This window comes from Notolepis coatsorum (genome assembly GCF_963971535.1).
Source record: "Notolepis coatsorum genome assembly, chromosome: 16".
NCBI classification, from domain to species: domain Eukaryota; kingdom Metazoa; phylum Chordata; class Actinopteri; order Aulopiformes; family Paralepididae; genus Notolepis; species Notolepis coatsorum.
The window spans coordinates 50,989,348-51,008,663 of NC_140180.1; the positions used below are offsets into that span (position 1 = coordinate 50,989,348).

At 43.4% G+C, this 19,316-nt stretch overlaps 1 protein-coding gene across 1 annotated transcript in view; it reads right to left on the reverse strand.

Moving 5' to 3' along the window:
* Nucleotides 1-19,316, reverse strand: part of gfra4b (GDNF family receptor alpha 4b) — a 199,844-nt gene that overhangs the window by 30,973 nt on the left and 149,555 nt on the right. The window contains exons 2-3 of the mRNA XM_084331662.1: nt 18,726-19,001; nt 17,085-17,165 (exon numbers count right to left, since the gene is read on the reverse strand). Coding sequence (XP_084187788.1) covers nt 17,085-17,165; nt 18,726-19,001 — 357 coding nt within the window. The remainder of the gene's footprint in view (nt 1-17,084; nt 17,166-18,725; nt 19,002-19,316) is intronic.

A 19,316-nucleotide genomic window follows, 5' to 3' on the forward strand; every position in this document is an offset into this window, starting at 1 on the left:
AAACCCCCGACTCAACTCACGGGTGAGTTTGACGCACCGTCAGCCCCGAGGAACAGCACCTGGGTACCCGACCTTCGGTAGCCACCAAGTACCAGCCCAAGACGACACGCAAGAGGAGACTCGCCTAGGAGGCCTCTCCCCCAACGCTCACCGATGTGCCAGTCATCCATGACATCATACATTGGCACACCGACGTTTCAAGACTTCACCCATGAGAATCGAGCACAGTATACGGAGCTCCGGATGTGCTTAGAGACAATGATGGTGGATGTCGCTGATGAACGCCACAAGTATGCAATATTACTGCAGCACCTGAAAGTGCCCCGGGCGCACAATATAGCGCTAGCCTATGCCACCTCTGCGACCCCATACACCGCGGCTCTAGCAGCGCTGGACCAGAGATATGGACGTATATGGGATTACGTAATAGAAGAGATAAGGCATATTGACCGCTTACCCCCAGCAACAGACAATCGCTCACTAGACGACCTGTCTATAAAAGTACAGTCCCTGGTAGGGATGCTGGGAGCGCAACGAGAAAAGGGTATGCACGAGCTATACGCCAACTCTAACGTCGAGAGGATTTTAGAGAAGCTGCCGCCCGCCAGACAGGAGCGCTTCAGGCGGCAAAGAGACCACCGTGATCCTAACGGTCCAGAACCATCCCTCCTAGACTTGGCCGACTTCCTGGCGAGAGAAGTCAGCAGCCTACGATTGGATACGTTCGTGCGGAGCACACCAAGCTCCAGAGAGGGACCTAGGAGAGTAAACGATGGCCGAAGATCGGTGACTGTTATGCACCAAGCCGAATCAGTACCGCAGCACCAGAACCACAACACCCCCTCGACGAAAGATTGAGTGCCAGTACTGTGAGGGAGAACATCGGCTCTATCAGTGCGAAGATTTCAAGAAGCTGACCACGGATGATGTGAGCCAGTGGGTCAAGGACCACCGCCGCTGCTTCCGCTGCGCGCGCAGCCACCTAGCAGCTGAGTGCCGCTTGAAAAAGAAGTGCAGCAGGTGCGGTGGCACCCACCTGGAGGTCCTGCATGACATCAACAAGCGTCAGCCAGGACAACCGAGTGGGCCCGTTGCGGTAATGTACCATGCCGAGGCGGTGGCACCAGAACCAAAGTTCCACCAGACCGCTCCCTAGTGTCCCGACTGCTACGGCAGACACTGGGAGTCAAGGTGCGACTCGTACCATGTAGAGTCTACGTCACCACCCACAGGAGTGCTCCACATTGACCAGCACAGCGGGACCCCCCGTGTGCTCCTCAAAGTGGTCAGAGTGCTCCTGAGCCACGAGGACAAGGTCCTGGACACTTACGCCGTCCTGGACGATGGGTCCGAAAAGACTCTCCTCCTCGCTTCCGCAGCAGCCCAGTTGGGCCTGCGAGGTGTCAAAGATACGATGACCATACGCACCATCAGAAGGGACCAGAAGACCATAAAGGGTGAAAAGGTCTCCTTCGAGATAGCAGCGGTGGACAAGCCCGAGAAGCATTATAGTATAAGCAACGTCTTCACCAGCCACGACATAGGCCTGTCGCAGTACACCTACCCCATCCCACAGCTGATGGCTAAGTATGTGCACCTACGTCAACTACCTATACCGCTTATCGACGGCGCCACACCGACCCTGCTCATCGGCTCCGACCACGCGGACCTCATTCTCCCAATTGAGGCGGCCCACGTCGGACCCAAAGGATGCCCGGTCGCGGTTCAGACCCGACTGGGATGGACGCTCCAAGGCCCCCTCTACGGACTTGACAGTCAACCCACGTCTACAAGCTGCCTACACACAGAGGCGAGCGACACCGGCCTCTCCCCCGTACAGCAGAGGCTATTGACATTAAGCGAGAGGCCCGTGAGAGAACCGTGGGTACCAGAGGGAGTTCGGAACTCCACCCCCCTCAGCTGCGCTTCAGACGTAGCTGACCTCGAACCCAGCACCCCAAGCGACTCCTTGACGGGGCGGCCGGGACCGGCCCCTCCTCACACGGGGTACAGAGCGAGCAAGAGAAACAGACGGAGGAGGAGAAAGCACAGCCAAGCACAGATCAAAGCAGTCTCAGGCCCGCTTCCTCCTAAGCCCCCCTTCATCCCGTCCAGTCGTCATGACCATAGACCAGTCACCACCCCGAGCTGCGTGGCCGGCCGCGTAAGCAAAGTGACCACTGGTGCCGACGGAAAGGTCAGAGTGGCAGAAGTGCTCGGCCAAGGGCGGATCTACAACCGACCCGTGGCGAGGCTGATAGAGTCGCCAAGGCTCCCCGACTCGCCTAATGACGACCATGACCCCTGACTTTGTGAACTGCCCGACCCCTCACAGACATTGAGTAGTGGACAGTGCGGTTAATCTGTCTCTGCTTAGCTAATTAGGTGGGACTAATTAGGGGGCGGCTGTTACAAAGGGTCAGATTAAACCGAATATATATATTTATTGCCTGAGATCCCATGTATAATATTTGTATATCGTTTGATATCCCTTGTATATTCTCTGTACATATATACGGAATATCCCTTTACCTGCTACAGGACAGACCATAATATTCGTTCTCCTATTGGAAGCGATCCCCTGGCGCCAGTGCCTTACCCCCTAGAGCTGACTTCAAAGGTACCGACGAGATATGTCTGTACATGCCCAGCTTCTGCCCATGAATACGGCTGGCGAAATACGAATGGTACTATTTGTTCACCGTACATATAAATAGGGCGCAAGAAATGTAGAATTCCTCTTAGTCCCTTGTCCCGTTCAGTCTCGTTCAGTTCCAGTTATCCAAGTGACGTCTCTCCCCACTACGCAACGTGGGCAGAGTAGGGCTCGCATCGCCCCAAGATAGAGTCTTGTGTTATCCTAATACGTTCGTTTAACGTATCGTTCGCTATTTATTAGTAAACCTTCATTACGAGTCAAAGACCACGTGAAGTGGGTAATTGTGCGTCTACATAGAGCATTTATTGCCGCGTACTAATAGGATAGTAACGTCAAGTTCAACCGTGCACTACCGCGCACCACGGAGGATTTACACCCCGCCAGCAGTGCCACTTTCCGGCAAGGATTATTATTCTTCATTGCTTTGACCAAGCTGCTGGAGCAGAGAACCGCCTACCCCACTGCTACTGTGGGATCTACACCTGCCCGTGAGACCATCACTCGAGCCCGTCTCTGTCGTACCAGAGGCTCCACGGCTTTCACCTGCACGGCGCGCACCCTGGGACCAGGCTGCCTATCCCCGCTGACACAGGGGTGATATCGCCTCCGTGAGCCATTGACTTTCCTAGAGCATTGCCTCCCTCTGCTGGCTTACAACCGGTAGTACACCCCTTTCCCAGAATATCCCTAGATCTAATTACTTAACATTCATTATTGATTTGCCTGCACATTCTTTGCCTTATAAGCGCATCCAAAGTGACCAAAATAATGTAATATCATATTCTTAATGTAATAAATATTCTAAATTAGTATTGGTGTGGAAACCCTGTTATTGTGGAAGTGTTGTCATCTAATATACCTTTGTACGGTATTGGCCAGTAATGTACAAGACGGTAGTAGTTTAATGATACTAGTACTTGATTAATACAGTCAGGGAATTGTACCCCTCAGTTACAGTATGCAATATCTAGTATTGTTTCAGCCTCTATTGCTGGGATACATTGGCACTTAAATTCTGTTTAGAGGAAGTGTCTGAGTACAAAGCCAGCCTGCCTAACCCACAGACCATAAAGATGATGATTACCATTACCTCTGAATGTCTTTTGCTATATAATGATACACTGTGTCTCCAAGACCACTTTACAATGTCAGGCGCCACTCTACTGAGCTGCTGTGGCCTTTTAATCATGTAACATCTCTCAGATCCTCTGACCAGGGACCAGGGCGGTTCCTCTGTCGAAACTAAAGATCTAAAAGTGACTGTGCTTTTGCAGTCACTGCCCAGAGCCTCTGAAACCACCTGCAGGGATGTAGTGCAGGGTAAACCCACCTAAACTCAGTTTAGACATATATTTTAGTTTGTGAAATAGTTTACTCACATTTAAGCTAATGTAAACCATAATGATTATACTTCGTAGAATAGATTAGAAAGTATCAGATTGATGAGGAAATAAAACCTACCTTTAGTCACATGTGTTTTCTTACCTTAGCATGTTTTGTGTAAACTGTGTTTTTGTGCAAATCTCCTTTTCCCCACTAAATGTTTTATTTATTTATGTATTAATTTTGGAAGCACTTTGTTGCTTAATTGTATTGAAATGTGCTATTTAATTGATGGTTTACTTACTTGCAGAAAATAACAATAATAATAATAATAATAATAATAATAATAATAATAATAATAATAATAATAATAATAATAATAATAATAATAATAATAATAATAATAATAATAATAATAATAGTTGAAGGGTGTGCATGATCCCATGAGTGACTGTTGTGTTTTACCAACAGCAGTGGCTGATTGAACCTCCAGTATGTGAGGAAGGGATCAAATAAGCAGTGATGAACTACAGCCATGTCTGAAAATTGTGTACCTACACAATCAGACAGAAGCTACTAGCACTACTGTATTACCCACACTCTATGCTTTTAAACCTACTGTTCAGTTAGTTCACCAAGTAGCCCACGTCAAAAACCAGCTCATACTGAGCAGTAGGGAAGTTCCGTTTTGTCATGAAGACATAAATCACACTGCAACATTGGTATCAGTGTCAACAGTCAACACATGCAGCATCTATCTTGGTTGAGCGTTACATCATTTATGATGAAGAGTTGAAAGTAAACGGTTAACCTAGTTACACTTGAAAGGCACATTGTCCGCATGGGGATGAAGTATAAATAAAGTAACCACGCTAAGCATACTCGATATAACCCAGTAGACAGTAGACATTCACAATTTTCATGTGGATGTCCAATCAGTGTTACAGTGTACAGTGTAAATGTAGTCCATTGAAGCAATACATTCCCCATTGTGTGCTATTGACTTTGCCTTCTCGCAGAGCTGTGCTGGTAGTGCCTACATATCAGGATGCATTGTGCTCATTGCAAAACACGCCCAGCAAGCTGATGGTGGAGAGGGTTGTATCTACCCTGCGCAAAAGTCAGAAATTGTGTTTTTTCCATAGAAATGAAAATGATGAATGTCACATTGGACTGTCTCAAATTATTTTCTGATACTTGGAACTCTTCCCCATAAGATGCAGTCATGGAATTTGATTATGAAATATATGTATGATATATATTTATTGACCCTTTGTTTTTCTGAAATATAATAAACAGTTTGTAGTATGCAGTGATATTTTATAGTTTTTGGTCTTTATTACAATTTTACTATAGGCCTAAGTGAATAAAAGGTTCTGTTCAATTGTCTTGTTTCCATAATAGGTTTTTCCAAGTAAACTACTTCTTACTTAGGATATTCATCCCAGAGGCAACTGCTTTACCATCCTGCCACAATTTGTTTTTACCAGATACCACGCCCACAAAAAACGATTTTGACCTGCTTGGAATAAAATGCAATATCTCACCTCTAAATGTGAAAGACATCTGCAGAGCCCAACAGATCTGATTGTGCATGCATCCTGCTGACATAGACATAGATAGTCATAGTGATATGACTTGATAGTCATCACTTAAACCTTGATATAGCTAGCTGCAACTCCCCCCCCCTACTGCAACTATGGCTAGGGACCAGCTCTCCCAACCCTCCCCCTCCCTCCGACTCGCGCAGACGCTCGACCTTCGTGGCCTTGTAGAGCTGCAGCGGACATACGCATAAGCTGTCTCAATATCTACTGTAGTCATGCATGTTATCAACAAATGTACACATGCTGTGTGAATTTATGTGTGCCATTATTGCTGTCAATGTAATAATTGTGGAATATTTGTATAATGAGGCTGTGGCTGTATGTGTATGTCACTGAATTTCCCAAAGGGGATTAATAAAGTTCATCCTCATCCTTATCCTTATAGTTCTTATGGAAGCTACTGATCACATACTGTTACGTTAGCAACTATATTGTGATTGTGATAACACTATAACGTTATTAACATTATAACGTAACTCATTGAGCACCAATAACAAGATATCTCGTTTCTGAGAGCCAACGCTTGTTTCTCGTTTTAGTAACTTTTTTCTATTTTCTTATTCTAAACACTCGCGCAGGCCTTTATGAGTGTGCCTGGGACCTGCAATGACGATTGAATCCCGGCAGGTGGCAGTATCGCCTACCTTATGAACTGCATGGGCCAGTTCAGTGAGAGCAACCAAAGCACTAGGTAGCACTAGGGAGTGAGCAGCAGTGAGCAAACTACAGCCATCTAACGTTCGACAATTGGATATTATGAAGAAGACAAAACGGATTATATGGATGATGATTATGGATGATAAGGTGTGTTTCCACCAGACTATGTTGGACTCAGCACTTCTGGTAAATCATAAAAATACTATAGTCAAACCGGCCGATGAGGAAACCTATTCGGCTCCGTGGTATAGTCTGGCCCGAACACACAATAGTAACCTACAATGCAATGGCGAGCAAACTATTGGATATTATGAAGAAGAAGACAAAACGGATTATATGGATGATGATTATGGATGATAAGGTGCCGTGGTATAGTCTGGCCCGAGCAGACTATAGAAGAAGAAGAAGCCAACGGATGAGGGCCACCTAACGTTATATGTATTGATCCTGTTCTGATCCAAGACACTTGGAGCAAGAGTGGAGTACCTGCTGACAAAGGTAACGTCTATTTTACGTCTATTTTACCGAACCCCATCATAAAACATGCTTTTGTAATGATTGCAGCGTCGGAAAACTGAACTGACTGGAGGTCCAATGTACTGAAACAGGTCGCACCATGTAGTGATTCAAGAATGTCATGGATTAAAGGAATAGGATAGGTGTTGAAAAGGGTCTTCTCATTCACCATCCCTCTGGACAATCTTTTCCGCCCTCCCTCCCGCCACCTGGCGCGACGACACTTTGTTTCAGACACTTTGTTGTTGTTACAGCCGACTATCGCATATGGCGTCTCAGGCATTCTGTAGATGACATGTGTCAACAAATGTACATGTCTGTGTGAATTTATGTTGTGCCGTTGTTACTGTAAAAATGTAATGATTGTGATATGTTGTTATTAATGAGACGATGAGCTGTATGTGTGTGTCACTGGAATTTCCCCAAGGGGATTAATAAAGGAATATCTTATCTTATCTTATCTTATAATCCACACAGAATCTGTACGATCCATCTGGCTTGAGGACCAAAACCACTATGATGACCATGGTGACTGTGAGGGTTCGATGATTCTGTGCTTTGACATCTTCTCTACGTGAAATAATCTTCTTTTTCAGAGGATATACTCTATAGGGTTTGTATCTCACTGGTATTTCATCATTTGTGAAGATCTGGTGGACCTCAGGTTTGGACCAGCTTTTGCAGCTTGTTAGGATTGTCTGAATCCCATGTTGCCATCCTCCCTACTGGGTTTAGCCTCAACTTATCCTTTGTCTGGCAGTGTGGCTACATGGGTAGAGCTCCGGTCTGCTCAAAACCGTTGTCGGCAAGTCGTGTTGTTGTCCAGCAGGGAGCACTCTGTCCTCTGGACTTGTCAGTAACAATGCCCCTGTTACGGTGATAGGGACACCGTACAGCTGCAAGTGCCGTCCTTCGGATGGGACGTTAAACCGAGGTCCTGACTGAATTTGGTCGTTAAAGAACCCAGGGCGCCTAAGAGTAGGGGTTTTCCCGACTTTCCTGGCCAAATTCCCAATCAGGTTTCTGACATCAAGGTCACCTAATTATCCCTCCCCCCTTAATTGTCTGACATAAATCCCTTTCTCCTGAGCCATTCAGCAATTGTGTAGTGTGATGTGTGCCTGGTGCCAGTGTATGGCAGCCATTGAGCCTGCATAGCCCAAGGTTGCGTGCTACACAGTGGTGGTGAAGGAGGCAATTTCCACCCCACATTGTGGGGAGCACTTTGAGTGTCTAGAAAATGCAATGATCATTCATTCATTCATCCTCTACTACAGACTACCTCTACTACTACTAAGTCTGTGGGTAGAAAGGCTGCTTGGAAAGCCTCTTTGAAAATAACCCAGTTGTTAAATTCTTTCAGCCATCCACCAGCTGCGGGCAGGTCCCTTCAATACAGAGGACAGAATCCCCATTAGCTTAGTACATGAAGGAAATTGTCACACTGTTCGAGGAAGTTTGCCGCATCCCTGGATTCTCAGAAGGTTGGAAGAATCCACATTTTCCCCCACTTCCCTGAACTCCTCCTGTAACCCAGCCCAGTTTACATTGTGTCCGGTTTGTCTCATTATCATCATGATCATCATCATCATCATCATCATCATCATCATCATCATCATCATCATCATCATGTTCATGATCAGACACATATAAAGAGCTAAGCAAAGAATACTTTTTTCTCTGAGGATTTCTCCTAGTAACAAAGGGTCCGGTAGAAAAGTCAAGTTATTCTGTTCTTGGTTCTTGACAAATCTGACCTGCTTCAATTTATTGTTCATTAATCGCTTCCATTGTCATGAATACATGCACACATAAAAAAGGACATACAAGTATGGTGCTGATGACGCTAAAGTTGCGGGTTCAATCCCTGTATGGGCCACCACCACTATGTAATCTTCAACTTAATTCCTAGCCTAGGACTACACAAAGAGTTCGTAAAGAATCATTTAAAGAAAAGAAAAGAACCCTTAACCAAACACTATATAAACCTATATATCCCAAGTGAATGTATCCAGACAATGACAATAAAAAATATATGTGTTAAAAATAATAGGACAAACCCAAAGAAAAGAAACAAACAGTTGCACACACGGTTACAGAACAGCGATTCCAACTCTGTCTCCATTGCAGAACAACTACCGCACAGACACCACCAGTCACCCCCGGCACATGGCTCTTGTACAGGGTTGTTTTCCCCGACTGGGAGGGCTTGTCTCATGGCTGCAGCTGCTGCTGCCACGGCCTCCTCCTCTTCCATACGCTGTATCTCCTCTGTGCTGTATTCAGGCTCAAGTAAGTAGCCCTGAATATCTGATTCCAACATTACATTCTAAAAGTTGTTTTCGTCAAAAATCACTAACAGCCATAATCTATACTAGTGTTAGTTTCTACAGCTAAATAAGCAAACAAGATGATGGAAATATTCTCAGTTGAATTTGTAGATGTCTTCTCTCTCAGAATTCACACCATCGGCGGCGGCACTACTGGACTTGAGGAAGTGCAGGTTGTAGTTCCCTGGTCTTCCCACCCTCCTCTGGTTGACACATTTCACATCACCCCGAGGAGTTTTTCAAATGCAAATAGGGCGAGCTCTCGAGACACAGAACCAATTGGTGAATGGCATGTCCTATCATCACGTGTCCTCACAACAGAACGATAGGATTATGGTTAAATATCGGCAAAGTGCCCCTTTAAGATTACTGAAGGGAAACCCAAAAAATGTCTATCACAACCATCAAAAATAATGAACCTCCATACTGAAAAGACCATAGTGCGGGTGTTTTTTAATTATTTCATCACCCTACTTACAGTAATGTATTAAGATTAAGTGACAAAACCTTTGATGCTAGGACTACAAATCTGAAGGAAAAAGTGCAGTTTAATTTGGAACAGCCTTTTTTCACCAACATAATTTTTTATGGTTCCTATAATTCTGAAACGAAACCGAGCACACATCAGACGTTGCGTGAGTTCCTCCAGGGACTGTCCCTTGAGCCTCTCTAAACCAAATCATTGTTTACAAACTATAAAAGGCTATATAGTGCTCAAATAAAACAACTTACTAACAATATGATGAAGTAATGATTAAATATGTCAGTGTTAACTTAATATGTAATGTTAATAGAAAGATTTATGGTCTAAGTTATTTTCACTGTCTTCCCCTTTCCTCAACACAAGCTGCTCAGGGTGTGTTCTGAATGCGACAAGAGCATGACCCTCTGAACGATCAAAGAAAATTGTAACAGCACAACAGAATTAATGAAGGGTAGTCTTCTGTCAGAGTGCACTCCAGTGGTTCCAATGCCCATTATCAACACACCCTTTGCATCCATGTCACCTTGAAATCAGGCAACCAATGCAGCACCTCAAACTGGCAAGGAGATGTCAATCCTTCATCATCCATTCATTCATCAAATTATAAAATTATTTGTCATTTTCGATCTATTTATCTATTTGTTTGCTTGTTTCCAGGGTTTTCCAGGATATTTCCAGGACAGCATTTGCTCACAAATGATCACGTCAAATGATCATACCGGTAGGCCTAGTATTGACACATTTAGCCCCAATTCTATTCCTCCTTTTTTAATGATGCAGGGTCCCTGATGAATTGTCTCATGTTCATTAAAGGTGACTGCTACATCCATCACTGCTACCTGTACAATAAGGTCACCTGGCCTCCTCCGGTGTGCCAACAATTCCTTGTAAATTACACATGAAATGTAATAGGGAAGAAGCACTGTGCTGTACATTGCTGTAAAACTGTGATTTTGTACTTTTTAGCTGCACAAAATGGGTCTCATTCTCCAACAGACTTACGACAAAAAGGGCTTTCTCTTAGGGCCATTTGAGACCTTTTCGGGCAAGACATATATAGACATATATAGACAATATATTATAATATAATATTAATTATATATGTTTTATTGGGACGGCTGGTGAATCCCAAAATCGTCCCGAAAGTGTCTCAAATGGCCCTAAGAGAAAGCCCTTTTTGTCATAAGTCCTTGGTGAATGAGACCAAGATATATCAAAGATATATTCTGGAAGACTTATCTTGGAACCACTGAGACATAATCTATGACAAGTACACTCTGAGTCCTGAACGTGCTGGTAATATGTCTTAAGTGGCTGAAAAGGTCGCACAAATTATATTATCTGATATCTGCTTGTCGTAAACTCGAAAGCGCGTTCCCGTTCAGCTCATTTGCATACAAAACAACGCCTCCATAGCTCCTTATAAGGCAACTGGTGACGCAGCTGTGTGAAATGGAATGGCGGAAGTACTTTGCGAGTCTTGCGAGCCGCGTGATTACGAAACCTAGCGTCAGTCAGTGCCAATCAGAGAGCGTCTCCGAGAAATGCGGCTAGGTTTCGTAATCACGCTTGCGCCCATCAAAACTAGATTAGATTAATGGCATCATATACAGCTCGCGGTACACACCTGCCGCAGCGTGCGCGCACACACACACATGCGCGTGCGCGCGCAGTACTGTATATGAATGAAATATAATATATATAGCCTACGGCGGGCGTAATGAATGAACGCAGTATGGCTTATTATTCCATAATTAAGCCTATAGGCTACTGTTCATTCGTAGGCGCACACAAGACTTGTTATGGAATATTAATGCAGTCTATTTCCACCGATTAGCTTTAGTTCTTATTTATTTATCCACTGTCATTTCAGTGTTGGTGTATAGGCTATATAGTGTATTTCAATATAAGTTTAATTGATTAATGATATATTCAAAGGAATGCAGGTTTATAGCTATATCAACCCCCTCCAATGTACAGTAAATGACCAAGTATGGTTTTGTCAATATTCCAATGTACAGTTTTGCTTGTACAGTGTAAGTCTATCCCCCACCCACCCCTCCTACCCAACCTCCTCCAACAGTTTCTATGTCAAATGTACTCTCTTTTCTGGACTCTTTTTGTATCACAAACAGTACTGTATTTGCAAATCTGGTATGTCATAAATGTATAGATGTAGCAGTACTGTCTATCTGTGTCGTGTGTGTCATATATGTTATGATAAATTGAAAATGGGGGACCCTGATGTAAACAAGACGAAATTCTTTCTCTGGTCTGCATCCCCTTATGTAATTGAGCTGTACTGTACTGTACCCATTCTGCAATCTGTTAATAAAGTTTTCAATCAATCACTCAATCAATCAAACAAAGGTCTGTCCCATTGTATACCAATCAATGGGATACATTGCATGTTGACCTGCATTCTTTCAAATGTATATAATGAATCATTAAAACAGATGTGTAACAAATAAGAAATACAAATTCCACAGAAGGCATTCAATTATTATTATTATTTTCAATCATTTCACAATAATTGCATAATTGTGTTTGAATATCTGAGTAATTAAAGTAATTATACATTTGTCCAAAATAGCTGGTTCAGATATGGTTAAGAAGCTGCCCTGTGATCAGATGAATCCATATTATTTATTTTTCCGACATCAAATGCGTAATTTCTTATCGTACAAATATTGTCATATTTATTTTAATTATGATTAAGTAATTAATTCCAAGGAGACCTGTAGCGTTGACGTGAAGGAATCACTATGAGAACACAGTCTGTCAAGTTATAATAACATTTTAAATTAGTCAATCAATCATGAGATTTGATCGTGGGCTGAGAGCATATTTAAGTGTGCTCCTCAGCACTCTTAAATCTGCTCTCAGCCACGATCAAATAAGATCTCAGGAAAGTTTGGGACTCCCACTCCCAGCCCTAATATGTCTTAAATGGGCCGAAATCTGGCTAAGACGAAATATTTTGTCGTAACTTCGTTCGGGAATGAGACCCAATGTTACTTAAAAAATAAGAGGAGAATAAGCATGGTCATGAGAAAACAAAGGGAGTGTGGGACACTAATTGGGCAGTGCTGCTATAATCCTACCAACAGCTAAGTTTCAAACAAAATACACAACAAGGTTTACATAGGATTTGGGATGGGAATTGATACGATTTTATCGCTACGATTCCATTATCGATTCTGCTTATCGATCCGATTCTTTATCGATTCCCTTATCGATTCCTAATACATTTATAATTTAAATACATAAATTGGAAATGCAACAGAACTAAGCCCCAATGTCAGAAAAATACAAAAACGGTGAAAATTTTTAAAATGAACTATACACTTAAATAAAATAAATAATGTATTTGAGATTCTCTTAAACTAATTTAATCTAATGAACTGTAGTTGCATTCAACAGGTCGTTATTGCAAAAGAGAATTTGTTATCAATAATCTACCTGTATAAATAAAGGTTAAAAGTAAAAACATAACTGACACATAACTAAGTAACTAATACAGTAAATCAAACTCCTCTGATGTAATCTGGTCTTTCAATGAATGACTAGTATGCAAAGAATTGGAGTTTTCACTCCACATAGAAACAGCGGGAGCATTTCGGGAACATATGCAAATATTTGTATACAGTGAAAGCATTCGTTTTTCATTTAGGTTTTCCTAGTCAAGGAATCAAATAGTCTGCTATGGCTGCATGCGTGGCACTAAGGTTATTGTTTTAAAATGCGCAACTGTTGGAAAAACATGGCATTCCAGGAATCTGACAATTAGGAACCGGCTCCCAACGGGAACCGGCTCCCAACGGGAACCGGTTCGCGATTCCCATCCCTACATAGGATAATTACATACATTATTAAAAAAAGTTCCCCAGGATATTTGGTAATTTTAGTACATTTTACAGGTTTTTTAACCTCTTAAGCCCGACGGGTCCGGTACCGGTCCCAAAATGACAGCACGTCATAAATCAATCTCTCTAGACTGTATGACATAATGTTTTTTTTTTTTTTTTTTCAAATGTAGCCAAGAGTAAAGACCATAATCCTGTCAAAACAGCAGTCATAGTGTATATTTTCAACAATATGTTTGTTTACCAATAGGGTAAAGTGCTATTAGTGAGATTTTAGTTTATGGAATGTGTTTATAATTTAGCGAATATCCACCATTTTTAATTAGCACCATGTCACCGATTGTAGTTTGATATGAGGAGTGGGCATCCAGAGGGTGGCTAAGTGGCGCAGTGGGCAAGGCGCTCGCCACTAACGCAGGAGATGCTGGGTTCGAGCCCAGCTCTCGGCATTGCTTCCGGCTTGGCTGGTCGTTCATACTAATACAATTGGCAGTATTAGGGGGCGGGAAAGCCGGTGTGGACAGCGACTCCTACAGGTCGGTTTGTGCGCCTGTACAGCAGAATCAGGAAGCAACGGGGGCAGGGTGAGCCTCCCACGCGTTACTCCTCGCCGCTGAGAGATCGCGCTGTACAGGTGAAAAGATGCGACAGCTGCCTCCTCGTGCACCGGAGGGGACACGTGATGCAAGGCTTGGTCCACATTGCAGCCGACCAGTGGGAGGCATGGTCTAACAACGTTCGAGACAGGGGAGGGTAGAATTGGATAATATGAAATTGGGATGGGAGAAAAACAGAAAATGGGGAGAAAAAGTAGATAAAAAAAGGAGAGGGCATCCAGAGCTCTCAATGATGAGTTGAAATTTCGAAAAACTACCTTTCCCAGCCGATTCCAGCTTCCTGCAAGCAAATAACTTCCGTATGAATAATTTTTATTTCTCAGGATTCTCTATCACAAAACTGAACATTATTGGCATAGATTGGAGCGCAGTTAGTGTGTCTACCTTCTGTGAACATTTAGCAGCAATCTCTGTTGCAATCCAATCCAAAATGATAAGAATGGAACTGTACATACAGTAGATTTCATTCATGGTTCTTCCTGCACGCCTGGAGATACTAAATCCAAATAGAACTCTGCCATTTGAAAGAGGAGATTTGCCCGATCCATAGATGTGTGAGTTGGCTATAATAAGGTAATTCATAGGCCTGGTATTCTATATTCTATAATAATATTTCAAATTGAATGTGTCCGGATGGCAGAATTCAGTACTGTATTCTCAAAACCTTCTGTTTAATCATCTTCCCTTTATTCATTTGCTTAGATTTTTTATACACATGATCTCAAGAAGGTGCTGAACAAGCTCAGTGGCATCTTTTCATGTCTGGTTTCATGTTTTTTGCATGGTGTTTTTCACTGTCAAAGATGCAAAGAAAAATCATAATTTATATTCTCCTTTGTTTCATCACAATTTACTCAAGCCTAGTAACAGACACAATATTTCTGACACTGGGAATACATTCCATGAGATCCATAGATGTCCCTAGATACCAAGAACATGCAAATGGACCTTGTAGTAGTGGAGCAATCTTCCATTTACTTAGGTATGTATTTTTAGGCAGATTTTCAGAAAATAGGGCTAGGGCTTAACAGGCTAAGACTGGCAATCTAGGCTCTGAATTTCCAGGTTTTCCAGGACGAGAGGGAACCCTTGTTTATCGACAGTATTCATTGAATTATTTATTTGTCTGTGAGAATGATTGTATGATGAGTCATAAAAACCTGTATTGGAAGAGTGGAGGATAAAAGGGTTTTGCAATATTTTTTATTCTTGTTCTGGAATCTTTTGGCAGCTCCTTTGAGTAGCTTAACTCAAAGTCATTCTTCACTTCATAGGGTATGAGGAATATACTGTAGAATAACACGTTTTTGACAGCAGTTCTGACAGCAATCTAAGTAACACACACATGTGACACAAAGTAATGCCATTCTCAGATTTAGTTTATCTTACATTAGCTGGGATAAATTAGATGTGAAATTAGATTAGAAATATACAACTTGGAGACAAACATACTGTATGTTTGAATATTGCTAATTCAGACACATCCATGAAGGGGGGCTATGTGAGACTGTTGTTCATTGACTACAGCTCAGCGTTCAACACCATAGTCCCCACCAGACTGGTGGACAAGCTGATCGAGCTAGGTCTGAGCTCCGCCCTGAGCGCCTGGGTACTGGACTTTCTGAGCGAAAGACCCCAGGCGGTCAGGGTGGGGGGTCAGACCTCCAACACCATCACCCTGAGCATCGGGTCCCCCCAGGGCTGTGTTCTGAGCCCCCTGCTGTACTCACTCTACACACACGATTGTGTGGCCAAGTTCAGCTCCAACTCCATAGTGAAGTTCGCAGACGACACGGTGGTGGTGAGGCTGATCTCGGACAACGACGAGAAGGCCTACCGGGAGAAGGTTGAGGTACTGGAACGCTGGTGCCAGGACAACAGCCTGCTCATGAACATTGGTAAAACCAAGGAGCTGATCGTGGATTATAGGAGAGGACAGCAGGAGACGCACACACCACTGATGATTAACGGGGCTACCGTGGACAGGGTGAGCAGCTTTAAGTACCTGGGGGTCCACATCTCAGAGGACCTGACATGGTCAACACACATAGACACAGTAGTAAAGAAGGCGAAACAGCGCCTCTACCACCTGAGACAGTTAAGGAAGTTCAGAGTATCGGGGAAGATACTCCAGTCCTTCTACTCAGGAGCTGTAGAGAACATCCTGACCGGAAACATCACTGCCTGGTATGGAAACAGCACGGCACAGGACAAGAAGGCCCTACAGAGAGTGGTGCGCTCAGCCGAGCGTACCACGGGTATTGCACTACCCCCCCTGCAGGTTCTATACAACAAGAGGTGCAAATCCAGAGCCTGCAGGATAATGAAAGACCCTCACCACCCCAATAACAGCCTGTTTCAGCTGCTGAGGTCAGGCAGACGCCTGCGAACCCCAGCTACTAGGACAGAGCGGCTTAGGCTCAGCTTCTTCCCCCAGGCCATCAGAGCCATGAACAATGAACATTGAGTGCTCAGAACATTGAACTATCCACACACAAGCACACATGAACACACACACGACACGCACGCTGTGCACGCTCACACACGAGCAGCCACTTAACACTTTAACATGAGCGGGCACACACTCATGTCGCACACACGCACACTTATGGCCAAAGGAAAGGACACTTTAAATTAGAATAACAGGATCAGTGTATTGCACTACCAAAGCTAACTAGCATGTCCCATATGCTCTGTAAATAACTATGTACAGATACCGAGATGTCACTCCATGTTACCTGTTACCTGTTTACTGCACAATGTTGTTTTTTCATTTTTTGATTCTATTATATGTTGTACCACTGTATTGCACATCGTTGCGGGCAAGACCACCCGCATTTCATTGTATACCTGTATGCCGTGACAATTAAAACTCTTGACTTGACTTGACTTGATGTCTCACGGACACAGTGTGGAATTTAATTTGCCTTAGGCAAGCTTCCAGGAAGATGTTCAAAACATGTGAAGGGGGTAGTAATAAATTGTAAAATAAAATGAAAGAAAACAGACTTGAAAATGAACTTGCCAGCTGTGATGGAGGCCAGGCGCACATATTCATAGTCTCTCTCCACCACCTCGTAAGGATATGTCTCCACCAGGTTAAGTCCTAAGAGAAAAACACATGCTCCATTATATATTGTTAGCACTTTGCTTGAAAGCTAGCACTAATCCTCCATCATCCATTCACTCACAGACACCAGTCTACCTACCAGTCTATAATATAGCAGGAGTGGCTCAGTACTTCCACGCCCACAAGCGTATATAATAACGCATATTCCCAACCTACACTAAGTTCCTTTTGGTTCAGCAAACTGGACAATAACAAGGGAAGAGAAGAGAAGATGAAAGCGATAAGAAGATAGAAGAAAGACAACCATTGAGGAATGCCAGGAGGTGTCGGGGCTGCCTCTCCACCAGCTCTAGTGCTGAGTGGGGTAAGTATGTCAAGGCTGAGCCTGGTTAACCTCCCGAGGTCCATCCACAGACGGGGAATTCACCTTGATGGTGCGGACACTCAGCATCTGGATTCTTCCCCTCCCACCAATAAAGATGACTGCCCTCCAGAAGCTTTCCCTCTGGCACTCCCAGACACTGTAGAGTTCATCATCAATGAAAAGATGCCGCATTAACCTAGTCTCATCTGGTCATTTTTAATCATTTAGCTTGTAGCACAATGTGTAGCACACTTTCAAAATGTACCACCCCACGAGTTGACGCAAATAAGGAGGTCAGTGCAACAATATGTTAAATTATTTAATTGAATTTAAAACCGTTATTTTAATGTTTAAAAACTGTTCTACTGTGAGCCAACCACTTGCCCTGCTTGAACTTATACTCATGTGGTAGACCTAGGTTCAGCAGGTGTACTCTTTTGGGAGCTAGCTTTGAAGCAAAGCGCTAACAATATATAACAATGGTTACGAATGTAACTCTAGTAATATGAGTTAGTGCAGATCTTCAAAGCTGAAACTGCTGAACCTTGCTATCTCTGTTTGCTGAAGTGAAAAGAGTAGGTTGGAAATGTATAGTATTATACAACCTTGAGGGCTGGAAGGATGCAAACATGCATGGGCCACTCATGGTATATGATTAACTGTCTGGTAGGTAGACTGGTGTTCAGGAGCCAATGGATGATAGAGAATTACCCTTAGTGCTGGTTTTGAAGCTCTGCGCTAACTCATATAACCATCATTCTAAGCACTCTATAAACAGTAGATTGCATACTGTTTCATTACTGTGTGATATCTCCAGTAGCATGCACTAGCCAGGCTACCTGGCAACCAACACAGCATAAAATAACAACACATTATAAATGAAGTGCACAAGCTAACATATATTTTATAATAACACAAGAACAAACAAACTAACAGCAACACATTGAGATGTAATTGTGAGACACCTCCAAATGCCCTGTGTCTATTCACTCAACACATCAAGTTTGTCAGAAAATAGGTCCCTTTTGGTTCAATGTATTTCTTTTTATATCATTGGGCATGTTAGCTACAAACAGTGATGTTTACAGAATAAATATCACCTGACTTACAGATGTGAGAGGAAATATGGTATATTATGTAGTTAAGACTTCTAATCTGTATGCTTTCCTACAAAGGTCCAAAGTCATATTCCTTATCAATAGGGACAGCTGCACCATCAAGTGACCACTGACCGTGTATGATGGACTGATGCAGGCTCCAGTAGATACTGAGGCAGTTCTTCTCCTTTTTCATGCCCCGTTTGCATTGGCAACCTTGTAAGGGGGTGGTGAGTAGTGCCGATACCGCATTGGCACACTGGCTCCTGGCCCCGGGGCCCAGCTTCATGCTGCCGTTGCCTGCCACACACTGACGCAGGGTCCGCAGACGTGGGCTACAAGTCTCGTCACTCGAACAGGAGTCCCCAGCAATCAGACAGTCCCTGCCAGCCAGTATGACCTCCACCAGGGCTGCAGGAGAGCACAGCACAGCAGAGAGATGGCAACATGTAGGTGGTTTTTAATTGTACTTGCTGTATTTTGTGGCTGTAAAAAAGGTTTATGTTAGTGATGTTTATGGACATTTGGGTAGACATTGTCAGTGGGATTGTATCGCTAACAACTTGGGTTTATTTCCTGTCAGCCAATGATATTCGCAAATAGTGCAACAGGAAATAAACTTGTCTATATTCTGCTTTACGATGGGTTAAGAAAGTTCCAAAAAGCTTTCCATCTACATATAAAACCCATGTGAATATACCCTAAAATCAGGGATTGGGGCTTTAC